Source organism: Xyrauchen texanus, chromosome 50 (genome assembly GCF_025860055.1).
Source record: "Xyrauchen texanus isolate HMW12.3.18 chromosome 50, RBS_HiC_50CHRs, whole genome shotgun sequence".
NCBI lineage: Eukaryota > Metazoa > Chordata > Actinopteri > Cypriniformes > Catostomidae > Xyrauchen > Xyrauchen texanus.
In genome coordinates this window covers 22,149,861-22,173,826 of record NC_068325.1, presented here as the reverse complement: position 1 = coordinate 22,173,826, position 23,966 = coordinate 22,149,861, and the positions used below count along the sequence as shown (strand labels likewise).

General features: G+C 37.9%; 1 protein-coding gene across 1 annotated transcript; it reads right to left on the bottom strand.

Annotated features, from left to right (window-relative positions):
* Positions 1 to 410: 410 nt before the first annotated feature.
* usp49 (ubiquitin specific peptidase 49) lies at positions 411 to 23,808 on the bottom strand. The gene is made up of 7 exons (XM_052124309.1): positions 23,445 to 23,808; positions 5,115 to 5,199; positions 2,318 to 3,768; positions 2,034 to 2,238; positions 1,836 to 1,944; positions 1,516 to 1,721; positions 411 to 1,125 (listed from the first exon to the last, which is right to left on the bottom strand). Exons 3-7 carry the CDS (start codon positions 3,707 to 3,709, stop codon positions 1,022 to 1,024), a joined length of 2,016 nt encoding a protein of 671 aa, XP_051980269.1. The 5' UTR covers positions 3,710 to 3,768; positions 5,115 to 5,199; positions 23,445 to 23,808; the 3' UTR covers positions 411 to 1,021.
* Between the last annotated feature and the right edge of the window lie 158 nt (positions 23,809 to 23,966).

Below are 23,966 nucleotides of genomic sequence, written 5' to 3'. Positions count from 1 at the left end.
TATATCCAAAGTTGTTTTCAAATAGTTAGCACTTATTAGGCAGATGTAAATTCTAACCACTAAGACAACATCGATTTTATACTGTGTTGTGGTCCGTAGCTTGAGCGCAGTACCGCGAGAGACCTAGCGCATGTGGAGGCTTCACCCACAAATCATCACACGCCCCACGGAGAGCGAGAACCACATTATAACGACCATGATGAGGTTACCAAATGTGACTCTACCCTCCCTAGCAACCCGGCCAATTTGGTTGCTTAGGAGTCCTGACTGGAGTCACTCAGCATGCCCTGGATTCAAACTCACAACTCCAGGTGTGATAGTCAGCGTCAATACTCGCTGAGATACCCAGGCCCCCCCATATATAAGTTATGATGGATATATAAAAAGCATACAGTAACTCGAAGGCTCATCAAGGTTTTTTTTTATTCACTATCATCAGAAAGATCCCACAAGATCAATAAAGTTGATAACAGGTGCTCTCACAATACAGGACATAGGTCAAGGGTCAGAGGTCAGCAGTCACACCCTTCCACACACACACACACACACAACTAAAGACATTCAGCGTCATCGATTGTTCAGTCATTTTATCACTGATGGAAAATCAAGAGGCTTTCTCCTTTTTCATGAATTTAATCCCCAATAGAAATAGAGTAGAAAACAGTTGCAGTATCAAAGGTGAAGAATTCCTGATTCAGTGTGTGTGATGGTCATATTGCTGTCACATTCTCTCCAGGATAAGCGGCCGTCTGTTTTAATCCGTCCAATGAAACGACAGCAGACGGACTTCAGTACTTCAGTTCAGCTGTGAGTGTGTGCCCCTGCTGTACTGGAGCCTGCAGGTGAGTTGGTTTAGTCCTGAATGCCCTGGGTAAAGTGTGACTGTGCCAGCAGAGACAGGTAGATAGAAAAGATAGGCAGCTAAAGAAAGGGAGAGACGGGTATAGAAAGGCAGAGAGACAGACAGACAGGCAGAGGTGTATACAGTGAGGCAGAGAGAGAGAGAAACACACAGACAAGTCTAGGAGGAGCGCTGCGTGTAGAACAGGATGTAGGCCTGAGTGCTGCACACCTCCTCCACACTGCACACGTTCATCTCCGAGTCATTACAGTGAACCCAGAAACCTGCAACACCAACACAGTAACCGTGAAAGTCAAGCACAACAACATTCACAGGTATATTACACTGACGCATACTAATAGAAAGGCAAGAAGTGTTTTTAATGCAAACATGCACTAAATACCCCCCAATTATTTGAGTTGTATCATTAGTTTGCATCCCCCCCAAAGTCCCACCGTCAGTACTAGCGGGAGCAGTTTAGCAATGTAACCAAATCAGGAGAGATCCGTCATTTGCTTCTACCACTTGCGAATGGTACTAGTGTCCAAATTAATGGAACTATTTTCAGTAGTGCACATCCACTTCTTAAAACAGGATTCGGACCAATCAAAGGAACCTGGGAACTTGGGTCTGAAAACAACCTTATAAACAGTGATTACAGAACAGTCATGTACCTCCTTCAGTGTTATAACAGTAGGCTGTGTAGTGCCCTGAGCCAAAGCCTTTCCCATGATGCATCACCACAGCAGACAGGTCGTAGGTGTAGGCCTCTCTCTGCGGTGACAGGACGGCGTCCGAGCAACAATACGGTTCTATATTCAGGACCTGATCAAAAGCCACGTGGACGCCGATCTTCTCCCGGTGATTCCGACCGGACCACCTGGAAACGTGTGAAATGAATCGTTAGAAGGGAGCACAGCTATATGATGGGGTTCTGGAGTGCAAGATGATATATATGCATATATAGTGAAACGCAAGAAGTGTTCTGACTGACCGGAAGCGTTTCAAGTGTAGCCGCAGCACTTGAGGTAAACGGCAGATGAGTAACTGCTTACAGGCCTCGGAGAGGGACAGGGGCTTATGGGATGATTTTCGCCGCTTTCCTGCAAACAAACAGCAAATTTAGATTAGAACAGCCCCAGTAATCAGACTTTTAGATCTGTAAGGAAGGCCTAGAGTTCCAGGTACTGACTGTTGCAGAAGTTGCAGGCGTAGATGCAACCCTCCAAAGCTTCAGTCTCTGTGAACTTGGCAAGCATTTCCGACAGAGAGCAGCTCCGCTGACACGCTGCCGCGCTGGGCTTCTCCATGCGGTGGTATCGCTCTGGGAACTCCAGAGACAAATCCCAGAAAGGCTCAACCGTGTTCGACTTACACTTACAGGACAAACACGTTACCTGGAAGGACCGCAAGATACATCAGAAATTCAGTATTATCCAAAAATGTATGAGTTGAACAGTACAAGTATCACATTACCTGGCTGAGCAGCTGTCCATGGAAGATTGTGTTGAGCACTTTGAGGACCTGTTTAGACAGTTTTCGCTGTGTGAGGGGGATCAGGAAATGTTTCCGGGGTCCATCAGATTCCAGTTCCTGTTGAACTTTATCCAGAAGCTCACATAGGAACTCCTGCGCATCCTGCTGGTCGTATCCACGAAACGCCGGGATCAGGTTCCATACGGAGTGCAGCATGGCAAAAGGCGAAACCAGCGACCACCGGCCCGACCACATGACCCTGAAGAGCGTGTGCAGCTCGTGACAAAGCGACATCTGATGCCGAGATGAAGATCGTGGCTCTTTCGGTTGCACCAGTTCAGCTGCGTTCAGGCTAGGTGGGACATTCTGTTTGCTGCCCAGCGAAGCAGTTCCACTTGCCCTCCCCATGCGGCCCAGCGCAGTGAGGGCACTGGCCCCACCTACCACACCCGGCGAGTGGTTGGACTTAGCGAGCAGCTCCTCTGTCTCACACAGGTCAAGTGTGAGGAAACACTCCCTGAACTTCTGCAGGTGACTCAACACCTGGAGGATGGAGTTCATGTAACATGTGTTGCCAAGGTTACGCAGTCCTGTGACTCCTGGCGCAAGTTTCCTGCGACGCAACGACTGCGATGTATGATATCGGTGCAACCTACCGGCGGCACGGAGTGGCTTGCGGGCAAGAGGTTTGTTGGATAGGGGAAGGAGGGGACGTTTAGGAACAGCTGGAAATCGTTCCGGAGGATCGCGGAACTTCAGCGGGATGAGGGTGAGCATGGGACGAGGAGCCTGAGTGAGTAGCCGCGCGCTCTTCCTTGGCGGAACGTTAGCTAGTTCTCCCATAAGTCTCTTCTTGACCTCGCTGCGTTGTCGTCGCTTCTCCTCTCGCTCCTGCTCCTGTTTCTCCTCGCGCCTCCTCTGTTCCTCCTGCTGCTGACTTCTCCACTGGTGCATTGTACCTCGGAGAAGAGTTCTGCGCCGGTGCCACAATGCTGTCTGCATTGCCGTCCGCAGCTCTGCACCCTCCCGCACTTTGAGAGCACCATCAGCCGCAGAAGACCGCAGAGAGCGCTGACTGGGACTGCGGACGGTTGACAGAGCCCCTCGCAGGAGCTTCAGGTCACCCTCAACGTTATCGTTCAACACATAATCTCCACACGCAAAACAAAAGACGTCCAGCTCACGTACCTCCATGGCCAACGGGTGCTGTGACTGCTGGTAGTGACTAAGGGAGTGTTCCTCCATGTAGTGACCACACGCCACGTGAGAGCACTTCAGACAGGCCCATACTGAATCAGTGGTGTCGCAGTCCACACAACGCCACTTCTGCGGGTTGAGGATGGAGTGGCCGTGTCCCAAACGGAGACGCACCACATGTTTACAGCGATCCATATCTCCCAACACGCATGAGCACTCAGAGTCAGGATCCACACGCCATGACCGCGCTCATCCTAAGGATGACAGAGACAGATAAGGCATGAAAAGTCACACAATAATACTTTTTGGAAGTTACCAGTAAAGTAACATGTTACTTGAATTTACAACATAATATCAAAGTTTGTTTGTATGCTATTTACTGACGAACACTATTAAAAACTTCTCCGTTTGGCATAGAAGTAGCTTTTTGCCATAATATGAATTCAAGAAAGGACAGGGGTATACTGCCCTACAAAGCCAAAATTTATTAACGATCTGTCCGCTATGGTCTTTATCAGTCTGTCCAAGTAGTGCATTTCCATTTATTAATTTAGCAGATGCTTTTTTTCCCCAAAGCGACTTACAAATGAGGAATATAGCAAAAGCGATTCGTCATAAGCAGGCAATAACATGAGAAGTGCAGCAACACAAAGTTTCAGATTGCTCAGAGAAGTAGAAGTATAGAGGAAGGTGAGAGACAGTGGTGAAAAATTTGAGCATTATTATTATTATTATTTAGTTTTATTCATGAAGAAAGATGCGTCTTTAGATGCTTCTTCAAAATAGTTAGAGAATGAGCTGCTTGGGTGGAGTTTGTAAGGTCCTTCCACCATTCGTCCCACGTTTATAGTGGGACGCATGTTGGAAGGTTATAGTGGGGTTTCCCTCTTATGTAAAACTCTGGGATTCCCCCCCGGTGTATGAGCGCATGTCTGCGAACGTGAGGGACCGTCAACATTTTACACTGGTGTGTGTAAATGGGTATAGTTTATAGTGTATGTGCTTTTCCCACTGTACTCCCAGAAATGTTGAATTCTTTCCAATTTGTTGACGTTGTTGGACTCAATCTTGTTATTTCTGTTCACGCACACGTGGACTCCTCAAAAACCTGTTAGAATTTCGCGTTTACATGGCCACGCCACGTTCTCCGGGAGAAACCTAGATTTCTCTTAATCCCATTAAACGATGTAAGGAAATCGGCATTCTCGTTGGCATGACGTTACAGAACGCCACTTTCTGGAAAAAATCTTAAGTGCGTGTAAACGTGGTCGTTGAACTTGACGTGATGCAGTTTGATGAAGAGAGGCGTGACATGCGCTCTGTTGGGGTCATTGAAAACCAGACATGACCCAGCGCATAATGGAGTTTTTGAAGGAAGGATGTGTACAGCGGTGAGGCCAACTGTAGTCCGATTAACATGTTAACATTCTGGATGAACTCGAGCTTCAATCGCGTTATGGCCTGTTGTCCGACTTGCAAAAATCGGACTGGTGCGGTCCGACTAAATGTTGTTTACATGCCATCGTTCTTAATGTTTTGCCTTTGCAGGGCAGTATAGTTGTAGCATGCAAACGGTTTAAGGTGGGGAAAACAGACTTACTGTGAGAAATGTTTGTGGTCCAGCATCAGAGCAGCCGTTTCCTGCAGCTGCTGAATTTAAAGGGTTTCATCACACAGAAGTAATGCTGTGGATGGGAAAGTACATGTTATTTACACCTGACTGCAATATCAGACCCAAAACTCGCACGATTAAAAGTTATTGATTCGTAATACATCAGTTTTCAAGAGTCAATACCATCACACGGGTCAGTCTTGATTTTTAAACTGAACTGGTTCTTAGTATACATATCAGTGCGTGTCTATATGACTGTATATGTGCATGTTGTGTATATGTGTATGTGAGAGTGTATGCATGTTTGTGTATATGTGCATGTTGTGTATGTGAGAGTGTATGCATGTTTGTGTATGTCTATATGACTGTATATGTGCATGTGAGAGTGTATGCATGTTGTGTCTATATGACTGTATATGTGCATGTTGTGTATGTGAGAGTGTATGCATGTTTGTGTATATGTGCATGTTGTGTATATGAGTGTGTATGCATGTTTGTGTATGTCTATATGACTGTATATGTGCATGTTGTGTATATGAGAGTGTATGCATGTTTGTGTATGTCTATATGACTGTATATGTGCATGTTGTGTATATGAGAGTGTATGCATGTTTGTGTGTGTGTCTATATGACTGTATATGTGCATGTTGTGTATATGAGAGTGTATGCATGTTTGTGTATGTCTATATGACTGTATATGTGCATGTTGTGTATATGAGTGTGTATGCATGTTTGTGTATGTCTATATGACTGTATATGTGCATGTTGTGTATGTGAGAGTGTATGCATGTTTGTGTATGTCTATATGACTGTATATGTGCATGTTGTGTATATGAGTGTGTATGCATGTTTGTGTATGTCTATATGACTGTATATGTGCATGTTGTGTATGTGAGAGTGTATGCATGTTTGTGTATGTCTATATGACTGTATATGTGCATGTTGTGTATGTGTGTATGTGAGAGTGTATGCATGTTTGTGTATATGTGCATGTTGTGTATATGAGAGTGTATGCATGTTTGTGTATGTCTATATGACTGTATATGTGCATGTTGTGTATGTGAGAGTGTATGCATGTTTGTGTATATGTGCATGTTGTGTATATGAGAGTGTATGCATGTTTGTGTATATGTGCATGTTGTGTATATGAGAGTGTATGCATGTTTGTGTATATGTGAATGTTGTGTATATGTGTATGTGAGAGTGTATGCATGTTTGTGTATATGTGCATGTTGTGTATATGAGAGTGTATGCATGTTTGTGTATGTCTATATGACTGTATATGTGCATGTTGTGTATGTGAGAGTGTATGCATGTTTGTGTATATGTGCATGTTGTGTATATGAGAGTGTATGCATGTTTGTGTATATGTGCATGTTGTGTATATGAGAGTGTATGCATGTTTGTGTATATGTGAATGTTGTGTATATGTGTATGTGAGAGTGTATGCATGTTTGTGTATATGTGCATGTTGTGTATATGAGAGTGTATGCATGTTTGTGTATGTCTATATGACTGTATATGTGCATGTTGTGTATGTGAGAGTGTATGCATGTTTGTGTATATGTGCATGTTGTGTATATGAGTGTGTATGCATGTTTGTGTATGTCTATATGACTGTATATGTGCATGTTGTGTATATGAGAGTGTATGCATGTTTGTGTATGTCTATATGACTGTATATGTGCATGTTGTGTATATGAGAGTGTATGCATGTTTGTGTGTGTGTCTATATGACTGTATATGTGCATGTTGTGTATGTGAGAGTGTATGCATGTTTGTGTATATGTGCATGTTGTGTATATGAGTGTGTATGCATGTTTGTGTATATGTGCATGTTGTGTATATGAGAGTGTATGCATGTTTGTGTATGTCTATATGACTGTATATGTGCATGTTGTGTATATGAGTGTGTATGCATGTTTGTGTATGTCTATATGACTGTATATGTGCATGTTGTGTATGTGAGAGTGTATGCATGTTTGTGTATGTCTATATGACTGTATATGTGCATGTTGTGTATATGAGAGTGTATGCATGTTTGTGTATGTCTATATGACTGTATATGTGCATGTTGTGTATGTGAGAGTGTATGCATGTTTGTGTATGTCTATATGACTGTATATGTGCATGTTGTGTATGTGAGAGTGTATGCATGTTTGTGTATATGTGCATGTTGTGTATATGAGAGTGTATGCATGTTTGTGTATGTCTATATGACTGTATATGTGCATGTTGTGTATGTGAGAGTGTATGCATGTTTGTGTATATGTGCATGTTGTGTATATGAGAGTGTATGCATGTTTGTGTATGTCTATATGACTGTATATGTGCATGTTGTGTATGTGAGAGTGTATGCATGTTTGTGTATATGTGCATGTTGTGTATATGAGAGTGTATGCATGTTTGTGTATGTCTATATGACTGTATATGTGCATGTTGTGTATGTGAGAGTGTATGCATGTTTGTGTATATGTGCATGTTGTGTATATGAGTGTGTATGCATGTTTGTGTATATGAGAGTGTATGCATGTTTGTGTATGTCTATATGACTGTATATGTGCATGTTGTGTATGTGAGAGTGTATGCATGTTTGTGTATATGTGCATGTTGTGTATATGAGAGTGTATGCATGTTTGTGTATATGAGAGTGTATGCATGTTTGTGTATGTCTATATGACTGTATATGTGCATGTTGTGTATGTGAGAGTGTATGCATGTTTGTGTATATGTGCATGTTGTGTATATGAGTGTGTATGCATGTTTGTGTATATGAGAGTGTATGCATGTTTGTGTATGTCTATATGACTGTATATGTGCATGTTGTGTATATGAGTGTGTATGCATGTTTGTGTATGTCTATATGACTGTATATGTGCATGTTGTGTATGTGAGAGTGTATGCATGTTTGTGTATGTCTATATGACTGTATATGTGCATGTTGTGTATATGAGAGTGTATGCATGTTTGTGTATGTCTATATGACTGTATATGTGCATGTTGTGTATGTGAGAGTGTATGCATGTTTGTGTATGTCTATATGACTGTATATGTGCATGTTGTGTATATGAGAGTGTATGCATGTTTGTGTATGTCTATATGACTGTATATGTGCATGTTGTGTATATGAGAGTGTATGCATGTTTGTGTATGTCTATATGACTGTATATGTGCATGTTGTGTATGTGAGAGTGTATGCATGTTTGTGTATGTCTATATGACTGTATATGTGCATGTTGTGTATATGTGTATGTGAGAGTGTATGCATGTTTGTGTATATGTGCATGTTGTGTATATGTGTATGTGAGAGTGTATGCATGTTTGTGTATATGTGCATGTTGTGTATATGAGTGTGTATGCATGTTTGTGTATGTGTATATGTGCATGTTGTGTATATGAGAGTGTATGCATGTTTGTGTATGTCTATATGACTGTATATGTGCATGTTGTGTATGTGAGAGTGTATGCATGTTTGTGTATGTCTATATGACTGTATATGTGCATGTTGTGTATATGAGAGTGTATGCATGTTTGTGTATATGTGCATGTTTGTGTATATGTGCATGTTGTGTCTATATGACTGTATATGTGCATGTTGTGTATATGAGAGTGTATGCATGTTTGTGTATGTCTATATGACTGTATATGTGAATGTTGTGTATATGTGTATGTGAGAGTGTATGCATGTTTGTGTATATGTGCATGTTGTGTATATGTGTATGTGAGAGTGTATGCATGTTTGTGTATATGTGCATGTTGTGTATATGAGTGTGTATGCATGTTTGTGTATGTGTATGTGTATATGTGCATGTTGTGTATATGAGAGTGTATGCATGTTTGTGTATGTCTATATGACTGTATATGTGCATGTTGTGTATATGTGTATGTGAGAGTGTATGCATGTTTGTGTATATGTGCATGTTGTGTATGTGAGAGTGTATGCATGTTTGTGTATGTCTATATGACTGTATATGTGCATGTTGTGTATGTGAGAGTGTATGCATGTTTGTGTATGTCTATATGACTGTATATGTGCATGTTGTGTATATGTGTATGTGAGAGTGTATGCATGTTTGTGTATATGTGCATGTTGTGTATGTGAGAGTGTATGCATGTTTGTGTATGTCTATATGACTGTATATGTGAATGTTGTGTATATGTGTATGTGAGAGTGTATGCATGTTTGTGTATATGTGCATGTTTGTGTATATGTGCATGTTGTGTCTATATGACTGTATATGTGCATGTTGTGTATATGAGAGTGTATGCATGTTTGTGTATGTCTATATGACTGTATATGTGAATGTTGTGTATATGTGTATGTGAGAGTGTATGCATGTTTGTGTATATGTGCATGTTGTGTATATGTGTATGTGAGAGTGTATGCATGTTTGTGTATATGTGCATGTTGTGTATATGAGTGTGTATGCATGTTTGTGTATGTGTATGTGTATATGTGCATGTTGTGTATATGAGAGTGTATGCATGTTTGTGTATATGTGCATGTTGTGTATGTGAGAGTGTATGCATGTTTGTGTATATGTGAATGTTGTGTATGTGAGAGTGTATGCATGTTTGTGTATATGTGCATGTTGTGTATATGAGTGTGTATGCATGTTTGTGTATGTCTATATGACTGTATATGTGCATGTTGTGTATATGAGAGTGTATGCATGTTTGTGTATGTCTATATGACTGTATATGTGCATGTTGTGTATATGAGAGTGTATGCATGTTTGTGTGTGTGTCTATATGACTGTATATGTGCATGTTGTGTATGTGAGAGTGTATGCATGTTTGTGTATGTCTATATGACTGTATATGTGCATGTTGTGTATATGAGTGTGTATGCATGTTTGTGTATATGTGCATGTTGTGTATATGAGAGTGTATGCATGTTTGTGTATGTCTATATGACTATATATGTGCATGTTGTGTATGTGAGAGTGTATGCATGTTTGTGTATGTCTATATGACTGTATATGTGAATGTTGTGTATATGTGTATGTGAGAGTGTATGCATGTTTGTGTATATGTGCATGTTGTGTATGTGAGAGTGTATGCATGTTTGTGTATGTCTATATGACTGTATATGTGCATGTTGTGTATGTGAGAGTGTATGCATGTTTGTGTATATGTGCATGTTTGTGTATGTCTATATGACTGTATATGTGCATGTTGTGTATATGAGAGTGTATGCATGTTTGTGTGTGTGTCTATATGACTGTATATGTGCATGTTGTGTATATGAGAGTGTATGCATGTTTGTGTATATGTGCATGTTTGTGTGTGTGTCTATATGACTGTATATGTGCATGTTGTGTATATGAGAGTGTATGCATGTTTGTGTGTGTGTCTATATGACTGTATATGTGCATGTTGTGTATATGAGAGTGTATGCATGTTTGTGTGTGTGTCTATATGACTGTATATGTGCATGTTGTGTATATGAGAGTGTATGCATGTTTGTGTATATGTGCATGTTTGTGTGTGTGTCTATATGACTGTATATGTGCATGTTGTGTATATGAGAGTGTATGCATGTTTGTGTATATGTGCATGTTTGTGTGTGTGTCTATATGACTGTATATGTGCATGTTGTGTATATGAGTGTATGCATGTTTGTGTATATGTGCATGTTGTGTATATGAGTGTATATGTGCATGTTGTGTATGTGAGAGTGTATGCATGTTTGTGTGTGTGTCTATATGACTGTATATGTGCATGTTGTGTATATGAGTGTATGCATGTTTGTGTATATGTGCATGTTGTGTATATGAGTGTATATGTGCATGTTGTGTATATGAGTGTATATGTGCATGTTTGTGTATATGTGCATGTTTGTGTATATGTGCATGTTTGTGTATGTCTATATGACTGTATATGTGCATGTTGTGTATATGAGTGTATGCATGTTTGTGTATATGTGCATGTTGTGTATATGAGTGTATATGTGCATGTTGTGTATATGAGTGTATGCATGTTTGTGTATATGTGCATGTTGTGTATATGAGTGTATATGTGCATGTTGTGTATGTGAGAGTGTATGCATGTTTGTGTGTGTGTCTATATGACTGTATATGTGCATGTTGTGTATATGAGTGTATGCATGTTTGTGTATATGTGCATGTTGTGTATATGAGTGTATATGTGCATGTTGTGTATATGAGTGTATATGTGCATGTTTGTGTATATGTGCATGTTTGTGTATATGTGCATGTTTGTGTATGTCTATATGACTGTATATGTGCATGTTGTGTATATGAGTGTATGCATGTTTGTGTATATGTGCATGTTGTGTATATGAGTGTATATGTGCATGTTGTGTATATGAGTGTATGCATGTTTGTGTATATGTGCATGTTGTGTATATGAGTGTATATGTGCATGTTGTGTATATGAGTGTATATGTGCATGTTTGTGTATATGTGCATGTTTGTGTATATGTGCATGTTTGTGTATGTCTATATGACTGTATATGTGCATGTTGTGTATATGAGTGTATGCATGTTTGTGTATATGTGCATGTTGTGTATATGAGTGTATATGTGCATGTTTGTGTATATGTGCATGTTTGTGTATATGTGCATGTTTGTGTATGTCTATATGACTGTATATGTGCATGTTGTGTATATGAGTGTATGCATGTTTGTGTATATGTGCATGTTTGTGTATATGTGCATGTTGTGTATGTGAGAGTGTATGCATGTTTGTGTATATGTGCATGTTTGTGTATATGTGCATGTTGTGTCTATATGACTGTATATGTGCATGTTGTGTATATGAGAGTGTATGCATGTTGTGTCTATATGACTGTATATGTGCATGTTGTGTATATGAGAGTGTATGCATGTTGTGTCTATATGACTGTATATGTGCATGTTGTGTATATGAGAGTGTATGCATGTTGTGTCTATATGACTGTATATGTGCATGTTGTGTATGTGAGAGTGTATGCATGTTTGTGTATATGTGCATGTTTGAGTATGTGAGAGTGTATGCATGTTTGTGTATATGTGCATGTTTGTGTATATGTGCATGTTGTGTCTATATGACTGTATATGTGCATGTTGTGTATATGAGAGTGTATGCATGTTGTGTCTATATGACTGTATATGTGCATGTTGTGTATATGAGAGTGTATGCATGTTGTGTCTATATGACTGTATATGTGCATGTTGTGTATGTGAGAGTGTATGCATGTTTGTGTATATGTGCATGTTGTGTATATGAGAGTGTATGCATGTTGTGTCTATATGACTGTATATGTGCATGTTGTGTATATGTGCATGTTTGTGTATATGTGCATGTTGTGTCTATATGACTGTATATGTGCATGTTGTGTATATGAGAGTGTATGCATGTTGTGTCTATATGACTGTATATGTGCATGTTGTGTATGTGAGAGTGTATGCATGTTTGTGTATATGTGCATGTTGTGTATATGAGAGTGTATGCATGTTGTGTCTATATGACTGTATATGTGCATGTTGTGTATGTGAGAGTGTATGCATGTTTGTGTATATGTGCATGTTTGTGTATATGTGCATGTTGTGTATATGAGAGTGTATGCATGTTGTGTCTATATGACTGTATATGTGCATGTTGTGTATGTGAGAGTGTATGCATGTTTGTGTATATGTGCATGTTTGTGTATATGTGCATGTTGTGTATGTGAGAGTGTATGCATGTTGTGTCTATATGACTGTATATGTGCATGTTGTGTATGTGAGAGTGTATGCATGTTTGTGTATATGTGCATGTTTGTGTATATGTGCATGTTGTGTATGTGAGAGTGTATGCATGTTTGTGTATATGTGCATGTTTGTGTATATGTGCATGTTGTGTATGTAAGAGTGTATGCATGTTTGTGTATATGTGCATGTTTGTGTATATGTGCATGTTGTGTATGTGAGAGTGTATGCATGTTTGTGTATATGTGCATGTTTGTGTATATGTGCATGTTGTGTATGTGAGAGTGTATGCATGTTTGTGTATATGTGCATGTTTGTGTATATGAGTGTGTATGTGCATGTTGTGTATATGAGAGTGTATGCATGTTGTGTCTATATGACTGTATATGTGCATGTTGTGTATATGAGAGTGTATGCATGTTGTGTCTATATGACTGTATATGTGCATGTTGTGTATATGAGAGTGTATGCATGTTGTGTCTATATGACTGTATATGTGCATGTTGTGTATATGAGAGTGTATGCATGTTGTGTCTATATGACTATATGTGCATGTTGTGTATATGAGAGTGTATGCATGTTTGTGTATGTCTATATGACTGTATATGTGAATGTTGTGTATATGTGTATGTGAGAGTGTATGCATGTTTGTGTATATGTGCATGTTGTGTATATGTGTATGTGAGAGTGTATGCATGTTTGTGTATATGTGCATGTTGTGTATATGAGTGTGTATGCATGTTTGTGTATGTGTATGTGTATATGTGCATGTTGTGTATATGAGAGTGTATGCATGTTTGTGTATGTCTATATGACTGTATATGTGAATGTTGTGTATATGTGTATGTGAGAGTGTATGCATGTTTGTGTATATGTGCATGTTGTGTATGTGAGAGTGTATGCATGTTTGTGTATGTCTATATGACTGTATATGTGCATGTTGTGTATGTGAGAGTGTATGCATGTTTGTGTATGTCTATATGACTGTATATGTGAATGTTGTGTATATGTGTATGTGAGAGTGTATGCATGTTTGTGTATATGTGCATGTTGTGTATGTGAGAGTGTATGCATGTTTGTGTATATGTGCATGTTTGTGTATATGTGCATGTTGTGTCTATATGACTGTATATGTGCATGTTGTGTATATGAGAGTGTATGCATGTTTGTGTATGTCTATATGACTGTATATGTGAATGTTGTGTATATGTGTATGTGAGAGTGTATGCATGTTTGTGTATATGTGCATGTTGTGTATATGTGTATGTGAGAGTGTATGCATGTTTGTGTATATGTGCATGTTGTGTATATGAGTGTGTATGCATGTTTGTGTATGTGTATGTGTATATGTGCATGTTGTGTATATGAGAGTGTATGCATGTTTGTGTATATGTGCATGTTGTGTATGTGAGAGTGTATGCATGTTTGTGTATGTCTATATGACTGTATATGTGCATGTTGTGTATGTGAGAGTGTATGCATGTTTGTGTATATGTGCATGTTGTGTATGTGAGAGTGTATGCATGTTTGTGTATATGTGAATGTTGTGTATGTGAGAGTGTATGCATGTTTGTGTATATGTGCATGTTGTGTATGTGAGAGTGTATGCATGTTTGTGTATATGTGAATGTTGTGTATGTGAGAGTGTATGCATGTTTGTGTATGTCTATATGACTGTATATGTGCATGTTGTGTATGTGAGAGTGTATGCATGTTTGTGTATATGTGAATGTTGTGTATGTGAGAGTGTATGCATGTTTGTGTATATGTGCATGTTGTGTATATGAGTGTGTATGCATGTTTGTGTATGTCTATATGACTGTATATGTGCATGTTGTGTATATGAGAGTGTATGCATGTTTGTGTATGTCTATATGACTGTATATGTGCATGTTGTGTATATGAGAGTGTATGCATGTTTGTGTGTGTGTCTATATGACTGTATATGTGCATGTTGTGTATGTGAGAGTGTATGCATGTTTGTGTATGTCTATATGACTGTATATGTGCATGTTGTGTATATGAGTGTGTATGCATGTTTGTGTATATGTGCATGTTGTGTATATGAGAGTGTATGCATGTTTGTGTATATGTGCATGTTGTGTATGTGAGAGTGTATGCATGTTGTGTCTATATGACTATATATGTGCATGTTGTGTATGTGAGAGTGTATGCATGTTTGTGTATGTCTATATGACTGTATATGTGAATGTTGTGTATATGTGTATGTGAGAGTGTATGCATGTTTGTGTATATGTGCATGTTGTGTATGTGAGAGTGTATGCATGTTTGTGTATATGTGCATGTTTGTGTATGTCTATATGACTGTATATGTGCATGTTGTGTATATGAGAGTGTATGCATGTTTGTGTGTGTGTCTATATGACTGTATATGTGCATGTTGTGTATATGAGTGTATGCATGTTTGTGTATATGTGCATGTTGTATATATGAGTGTATATGTGCATGTTGTGTATGTGAGAGTGTATGCATGTTTGTGTGTGTGTCTATATGACTGTATATGTGCATGTTGTGTATATGAGTGTATGCATGTTTGTGTATATGTGCATGTTGTGTATATGAGTGTATATGTGCATGTTGTGTATATAGTGTATATGTGCATGTTTGTGTATATGTGCATGTTTGTGTATATGTGCATGTTTGTGTATGTCTATATGACTGTATATGTGCATGTTGTGTATATGAGTGTATGCATGTTTGTGTATATGTGCATGTTGTGTATATGAGTGTATATGTGCATGTTGTGTATATGAGTGTATATGTGCATGTTTGTGTATATGTGCATGTTTGTGTATATGTGCATGTTTGTGTATGTCTATATGACTGTATATGTGCATGTTGTGTATATGAGTGTATGCATGTTGTGTATATGAGTGTATATGTGCATGTTGTGTATATGTGCATGTTGTGTATGTGAGAGTGTATGCATGTTTGTGTATATGTGCATGTTGTGTCTATATGACTGTATATGTGCATGTTGTGTATATGTGTATGTGAGAGTGTATGCATGTTTGTGTATATGTGCATGTTGTGTATATGAGAGTGTATGCATGTTGTGTCTATATGACTGTATATGTGCATGTTGTGTATATGAGAGTGTATGCATGTTGTGTCTATATGACTGTATATGTGCATGTTGTGTATATGAGAGTGTATGCATGTTGTGTCTATATGACTGTATATGTGCATGTTGTGTATGTGAGAGTGTATGCATGTTTGTGTATATATATGTGCATGTATATGTGCATGTTGTGTATATGAGTGTGTATGCATGTTGTGTCTATATGACTGTATATGTGCATGTTGTGTATATGAGAGTGTATGCATGTTGTGTCTATATGACTGTATATGTGCATGTTGTGTATATGAGAGTGTATGCATGTTGTGTCTATATGACTGTATATGTGCATGTTGTGTATATGAGAGTGTATGCATGTTGTGTCTATATGACTGTATATGTGCATGTTGTGTATATGAGAGTGTATGCATGTTGTGTCTATATGACTGTATATGTGCATGTTGTGTATATGAGAGTGTATGCATGTTTGTGTATGTCTATATGACTGTATATGTGCATGTTGTGTATATGAGAGTGTATGCATGTTGTGTATATATGATTGTGTATATGTGCATGTTGTGTATATGAGAGTGTATGCATGTTTGTGTATGTCTATATGACTGTATATGTGCATGTTGTGTATGTGAGAGTGTATGCATGTTTGTGTATATGTGCATGTTGTGTATATGAGTGTATGCATGTTTGTGTATGTCTATATGACTGTATATGTGCATGTTGTGTATGTGAGAGTGTATGCATGTTTGTGTATATGTGCATGTTGTGTATATGAGAGTGTATGCATGTTTGTGTATGTCTATATGACTGTATATGTGCATGTTGTGTATATGAGTGTATGCATGTTTGTGTATATGTGCATGTTGTGTATGATGTATGCATGTTGTGTATGTGCATGTTGTGTATGAGTGTATGCATGTTTGTGTATATGTGCATGTTGTGTATATGAGAGTGTATGCATGTTTGTGTATGTCTATATGACTGTATATGTGCATGTTGTGTATATGAGAGTGTATGCATGTTTGTGTATATGTGCGTATATGTGCATGTTGTGTATGTGAGTGTATGCATGTTTGTGTATATGTGCATGTTGTGTATATGAGTGTATGCATGTTTGTGTATGTCTATATGACTGTATATGTGCATGTTGTGTATGTGAGAGTGTATGCATGTTTGTGTATATGTGCATGTTGTGTATATGAGTGTGTATGCATGTTTGTGTATGTCTATATGACTGTATATGTGCATGTTGTGTATATGAGAGTGTATGCATGTTGTGTATGTCTATATGACTGTATATGTGCATGTTGTGTATATGAGAGTGTATGCATGTTTGTGTATGTCTATATGACTGTATATGTGCATGTTGTGTATATGAGAGTGTATGCATGTTTGTGTATGTCTATATGACTGTATATGTGCATGTTGTGTATATGAGAGTGTATGCATGTTTGTGTATGTCTATATGACTGTATATGTGCATGTTGTGTATATGAGTGTGTATGCATGTTATGCTGTGTATATGTGCATGTTGTGTATATGAGAGTGTATGCATGTTTGTGTATGTCTATATGACTGTATATGTGCATGTTGTGTATATGAGTGTGTATGCATGTTTGTGTATGTCTATATGACTGTATATGTGCATGTTGTGTATATGAGAGTGTATGCATGTTTGTGTATGTCTATATGACTGTATATGTGCATGTTGTGTATATGAGAGTGTATGCATGTTTGTGTATGTCTATATGACTGTATATGTGCATGTTGTGTATATGAGAGTATGCATGTTTGTGTATATGTGCATGTTGTGTATATGTATGCATGTGTATGTATGTGTATGTGTATATGTGCATGTTGTGTATATGAGAGTGTATGCATGTTTGTGTATATGTGCATGTTGTGTATATGTGCATGTTGTGTATATGAGAGTATGCATGTTTGTGTATATGTGCATGTTGTGTATATGAGTGTGTATGCATGTTTGTGTATATGTGCATGTTGTGTATATGAGTGTGTATGCATGTTTGTGTATGTCTATATGACTGTATATGTGCATGTTGTGTATGTGAGAGTGTATGCATGTTTGTGTATATGTGCATGTTGTGTATGTGAGAGTGTATGCATGTTTGTGTATGTCTATATGACTGTATATGTGCATGTTGTGTATGTGAGAGTGTATGCATGTTTGTGTATATGTGCATGTTGTGTATATGAGTGTGTATGCATGTTTGTGTATGTCTATATGACTGTATATGTGCATGTTGTGTATGTGAGTGTATGCATGTTTGTGTATATGTGCATGTTGTGTATATGAGTGTGTATGCATGTTTGTGTATGTCTATATGACTGTATATGTGCATGTTGTGTATATGAGTGTATGCATGTTGTGTGTATATGCTGTATGTATGTGTATGTGATGTGTATGCATGTTTGTGTATGTCTATATGACTGTATATGTGCATGTTGTGTATATGAGAGTGTATGCATGTTTGTGTATGTCTATATGACTGTATATGTGCATGTTGTGTATATGAGAGTGTATGCATGTTTGTGTATGTCTATATGTGTATGTGCATGTTGTGTATGAGTGTATGCATGTTTGTGTATATGTGCATGTTGTGTATATGAGGTGTATGCATGTTGTGTATGTATGTGTATATGTGCATGTTGTGTATATGAGGTGTATGCATGTTGTGTATATGTGCATGTTGTGTATGTGAGAGTGTATGCATGTTTGTGTATAGGTGTATGCATGTTGTGTATATATGTTTGTGTATGTAGTGTATGCATGTTGTGTATATGAGTGTATGCATGTTGTGTATATGTGTGTATGCATGTTGTGTATATGTGCATGTTGTGTATGTGAGAGTGTATGCATGTTTGTTGTATGTGTATATGTGCATGTTGTGTATATGAGGTGTATGCATGTTGTGTATATGTTTGTGTATGTAGTGTATGCATGTTGTGTATATGTTTGTGTTATATGTGCATGTTGTGTATGTGAGTGTATGCATGTTTGTGTATATGCATGTTGTGTATATGAGAGTGTATGCATGTTTGTGTATATGTGCATGTTGTGTATGTGAGAGTGTATGCATGTTTGTGTATATGTGCATGTTGTGTATGTAGATGTATGCATGTGAGTGTATGCATGTTTGTGTATGTGTGCATGTTGTGTATGTGAGAGTGTATGCATGTTGTGTATATATGTTTGTGTTTATGTGCATGTTGTGTATATGAGAGTGTATGCATGTTGTGTATATATGTTTGTGTTTATGTGCATGTTGTGTATATGAGAGTGTATGCATGTTGTGTATATATGTTTGTGTTTATGTGCATGTTGTGTATATGAGAGTGTATGCATGTTGTGTATATATGTTTGTGTATGTGAGTGTATGCATGTTTGTGTATATGTGCATGTTGTGTATGTGAGTGTATGCATGTTGTGTATACATGTTTGTGTATATGTGCATGTTGTGTATATGAGAGTGTATGCATGTTTGTGTGTGTCTATATGACTTTATGTAAGTGCATGTTGTGTATGTGAGAGTGTATGCATGTTGTGTATATATGTTTGTGTATATGTGCATGTTGTGTATGTGAGAGTGTATGCATGTTGTGTATATATGTTTGTGTATATGTGCATGTTGTGTATGTGAGAGTGTATGCATGTTGTGTATATATGTTTGTGTATATGTGCATGTTGTGTATATGAGAGTGTATGCATGTTTGTGTATATGTGCATGTTGTGTATATGAGAGTGTATGCATGTTTGTGTATGTGTATATGAGAGTGTATGCATGTTGTGTATATATGTTTGTGTTTATGTGCATGTTGTGTATATGAGAGTGTATGCATGTTGTGTATATATGTTTGTGTTTATGTGCATGTTGTGTATATGAGAGTGTATGCATGTTGTGTATATATGTTTGTGTATGTGAGCGTGTATGCATGTTTGTGTATATGTGCATGTTGTGTATGTGAGAGTGTATGCATGTTGTGTATGCATGTTTGTGTATATGTGCATGTTGTGTATATGAGAGTGTATGCATGTTTGTGTGTGTGTCTATATATGACTTTATGTAAGTGCATGTTGTGTATGTGAGAGTGTATGCATGTTGTGTATATATGTTTGTGTATATGTGCATGTTGTGTATGTGAGAGTGTATGCATGTTGTGTATATATGTTTGTGTATATGTGCATGTTGTGTATGTGAGAGTGTATGCATGTTGTGTATATATGTTTGTGTATATGTGCATGTTGTGTATGTGAGAGTGTATGCATGTTGTGTATATATGTTTGTGTATATGTGCATGTTGTGTATATGAGAGTGTATGCATGTTTGTGTATATGTGCATGTTGTGTATATGAGTGTATGCATGTTTGTGTATATGTGCATGTTGTGTATATGAGTGTATGCATGTTTGTGTATATGTGCATGTTGTGTATATGAGTGTATGCATGTTTGTGTATATGTGCATGTTGTGTATATGAGAGTGTATGCATGTTTGTGTATGTGTATATGTGCATGTTGTGTATATGAGTGTATGCATGTTTGTGTATATGTGCATGTTGTGTATATGAGAGTGTATGCATGTTTGTGTATATGTGCATGTTGTGTATATGAGAGTGTATGCATGTTTGTGTATATGTGCATGTTGTGTATGTGAGAGTGTATGCATGTTTGTGTATATGTGCATGTTGTGTATGTGAGAGTGTATGCATGTTTGTGTATGTGTATATGTGCATGTTGTGTATATGAGAGTGTATGCATGTTTGTGTATATGTGCATGTTGTGTATGTGAGAGTGTATGCATGTTGTGTATATATGTTTGTGTATATGAGAGTGTATGCATGTTTGTGTATATGTGCATGTTGTGTATATGAGAGTGTATGCATGTTTGTGTATATGAGTGTATGCATGTTGTGTATATGAGAGTGTATGCATGTTTGTGTATATGTGCATGTTGTGTATATGAGAGCGTATGCATGTTTGTGTATATGTGCATGTTGTGTATATGAGAGTGTATGCATGTTGTGTATATATGTTTGTGTATATGAGAGTGTATGCATGTTTGTGTATATGTGCATGTTGTGTATGTGAGAGTGTATGCATGTTTGTGTATGTGTATATGTGCATGTTGTGTATATGAGTGTATGCATGTTGTGTATATGTATATGTGCATGTTGTGTATATGAGTGTATGCATGTTTGTGTATATGTATATGTGCATGTTGTGTATGTGAGAGTGTATGCATGTTTGTGTATATGTATATGTGCATGTTTGTGTATGTGTATATGTGCATGTTGTGTATATGAGTGTATGCATGTTGTGTATATATGTTTGTGTATATGTGCATGTTGTGTATGTGAGAGTGTATGCATGTTGTGTATATATGTTTGTGTATATGTGCATGTTGTGTATGCATGTTTGTGTATATGTGCATGTTGTGTATATGAGAGTGTATGCATGTTTGTGTATATGTGCATGTTGTGTATATGAGTGTATGCATGTTTGTGTATATGTGCATGTTGTGTATATGAGTGTATGCATGTTTGTGTATATGTGCATGTTGTGTATATGAGAGTGTATGCATGTTGTGTATGCATGTTTGTGTATATGTGCATGTTGTGTATGTGAGAGTGTATGCATGTTTGTGTATGTGTATATGTGCATGTTGTGTATATGAGTGTATGCATGTTGTGTATATGAGAGTGTATGCATGTTTGTGTATATGTGCATGTTGTGTATATGAGAGTGTATGCATGTTTGTGTATATGTGCATGTTGTGTATATGAGAGTGTATGCATGTTTGTGTATATGTGCATGTTGTGTATGTGAGAGTGTATGCATGTTTGTGTATATGTGCATGTTGTGTATGTGAGAGTGTATGCATGTTTGTGTATGTGTATATGTGCATGTTGTGTATATGAGTGTATGCATGTTGTGTATATGAGAGTGTATGCATGTTTGTGTATATGTGCATGTTGTGTATGTGAGAGTGTATGCATGTTGTGTATATATGTTTGTGTATATGAGAGTGTATGCATGTTTGTGTATATGTGCATGTTGTGTATATGAGAGTGTATGCATGTTTGTGTATATGAGTGTATGCATGTTGTGTATATGAGAGTGTATGCATGTTTGTGTATATGTGCATGTTGTGTATATGAGAGTGTATGCATGTTTGTGTATATGTGCATGTTGTGTATATGAGAGTGTATGCATGTTGTGTATATATGTTTGTGTATATGAGAGTGTATGCATGTTTGTGTATATGTGCATGTTGTGTATGTGAGAGTGTATGCATGTTTGTGTATGTGTATATGTGCATGTTGTGTATATGAGTGTATGCATGTTGTGTATATGTATATGTGCATGTTGTGTATATGAGTGTATGCATGTTTGTGTATATGTATATGTGCATGTTGTGTATGTGAGAGTGTATGCATGTTTGTGTATATGTATATGTGCATGTTTGTGTATGTGTATATGTGCATGTTGTGTATATGAGTGTATGCATGTTGTGTATATATGTTTGTGTATATGTGCATGTTGTGTATATGAGAGTGTATGCATGTTTGTGTATGTGTATATGTGCATGTTGTGTATATATGTTTGTGTATATGAGAGTGTATGCATGTTTGTGTATATGTGCATGTTGTGTATGTGAGAGTGTATGCATGTTTGTGTATGTGTGCATGTTGTGTATATATGTTTGTGTATATGAGAGTGTATGCATGTTTGTGTATATGTGCATGTTGTGTATATATGTTTGTGTATATGAGAGTGTATGCATGTTTGTGTATATGTGCATGTTGTGTATGTGAGAGTGTATGCATGTTTGTGTATATGTGCATGTTGTGTATATGAGAGTGTATGCATGTTTGTGTATGTGTATGTGTATATGTGCATGTTGTGTATATGAGAGTGTATGCATGTTGTGTATATATGTTTGTGTATATGTGCATGTTGTGTATATATGTTTGTGTATGTGAGCGTGTATGCATGTTTGTGTATATGTGCATGTTGTGTATGTGAGAGTGTATGCATGTTGTGTATATATGTTTGTGTATATGAGAGTGTATGCATGTTGTGTATATATGTTTGTGTATGTGAGAGTGTATGCATGTTTGTGTATATGTGCATGTTTGTGTATATGTGCATGTTGTGTATGTGAGAGTGTATGCATGTTGTGTATATATGTTTGTGTATATGAGAGTGTATGCATGTTGTGTATATATGTTTGTGTATGTGAGAGTGTATGCATGTTTGTGTATATGTGCATGTTTGTGTATATGTGCATGTTGTGTATGTGAGAGTGTATGCATGTTTGTGTATATGTGCATGTTTGTGTATATGTGCATGTTGTGAATATGAGAGTGTATGCATGTTTGTGTGTGTGTCTATATATGACTTTATGTAAGTGCATGTTGTGTATGTATGCAAGTCTATATTACTTTGTGTATGTGCATGTTGTGAGTGTATGTGTGTTTGTGTGTGTTAAACCGCGAGCGCTACTCACAGAACAAAAGGCGCTCCGCCGGGAGACACGCGGAACCCGCGGCAGTGGTGTACACGGAAGGTTCCGGTACCGGCGGACGGTGTGTGTTTACATCGGCGTGAGTGATCCGTTACTTTAATCCCGTTAAACAAAAATCAGCGCGAGCGGCAGACACAGAATAAACTCTCATAGAAACCGGCCGTTCCGCTTAAAAACAGACCATAAGCGCGAGTCCAACATAAACTCCACCACACAGCCGGTAAAATCCGTTATACGCAGGAAATTACGGTAAATATTTGCGGTTTTTTTTTTCTTCCCTTCTATTTTTTAAACTCGCTTTCGGCTGTTATTTACCGCCATCATACGCACGCGCAAGCTGTCACCATTTTCGGCTCAACCTAACTGGTCCGCCGCTGACGTCACTCAGTCTGATTGGCTGGAGAACGTTCGATCGCCTGAAGACCTTATTTTGATTGGCCGAGAGGTCGATCTTAACGCAGTTCAGCTGGTCTCCCATTGGTTGAGTCGACATCGGTCAGGTTT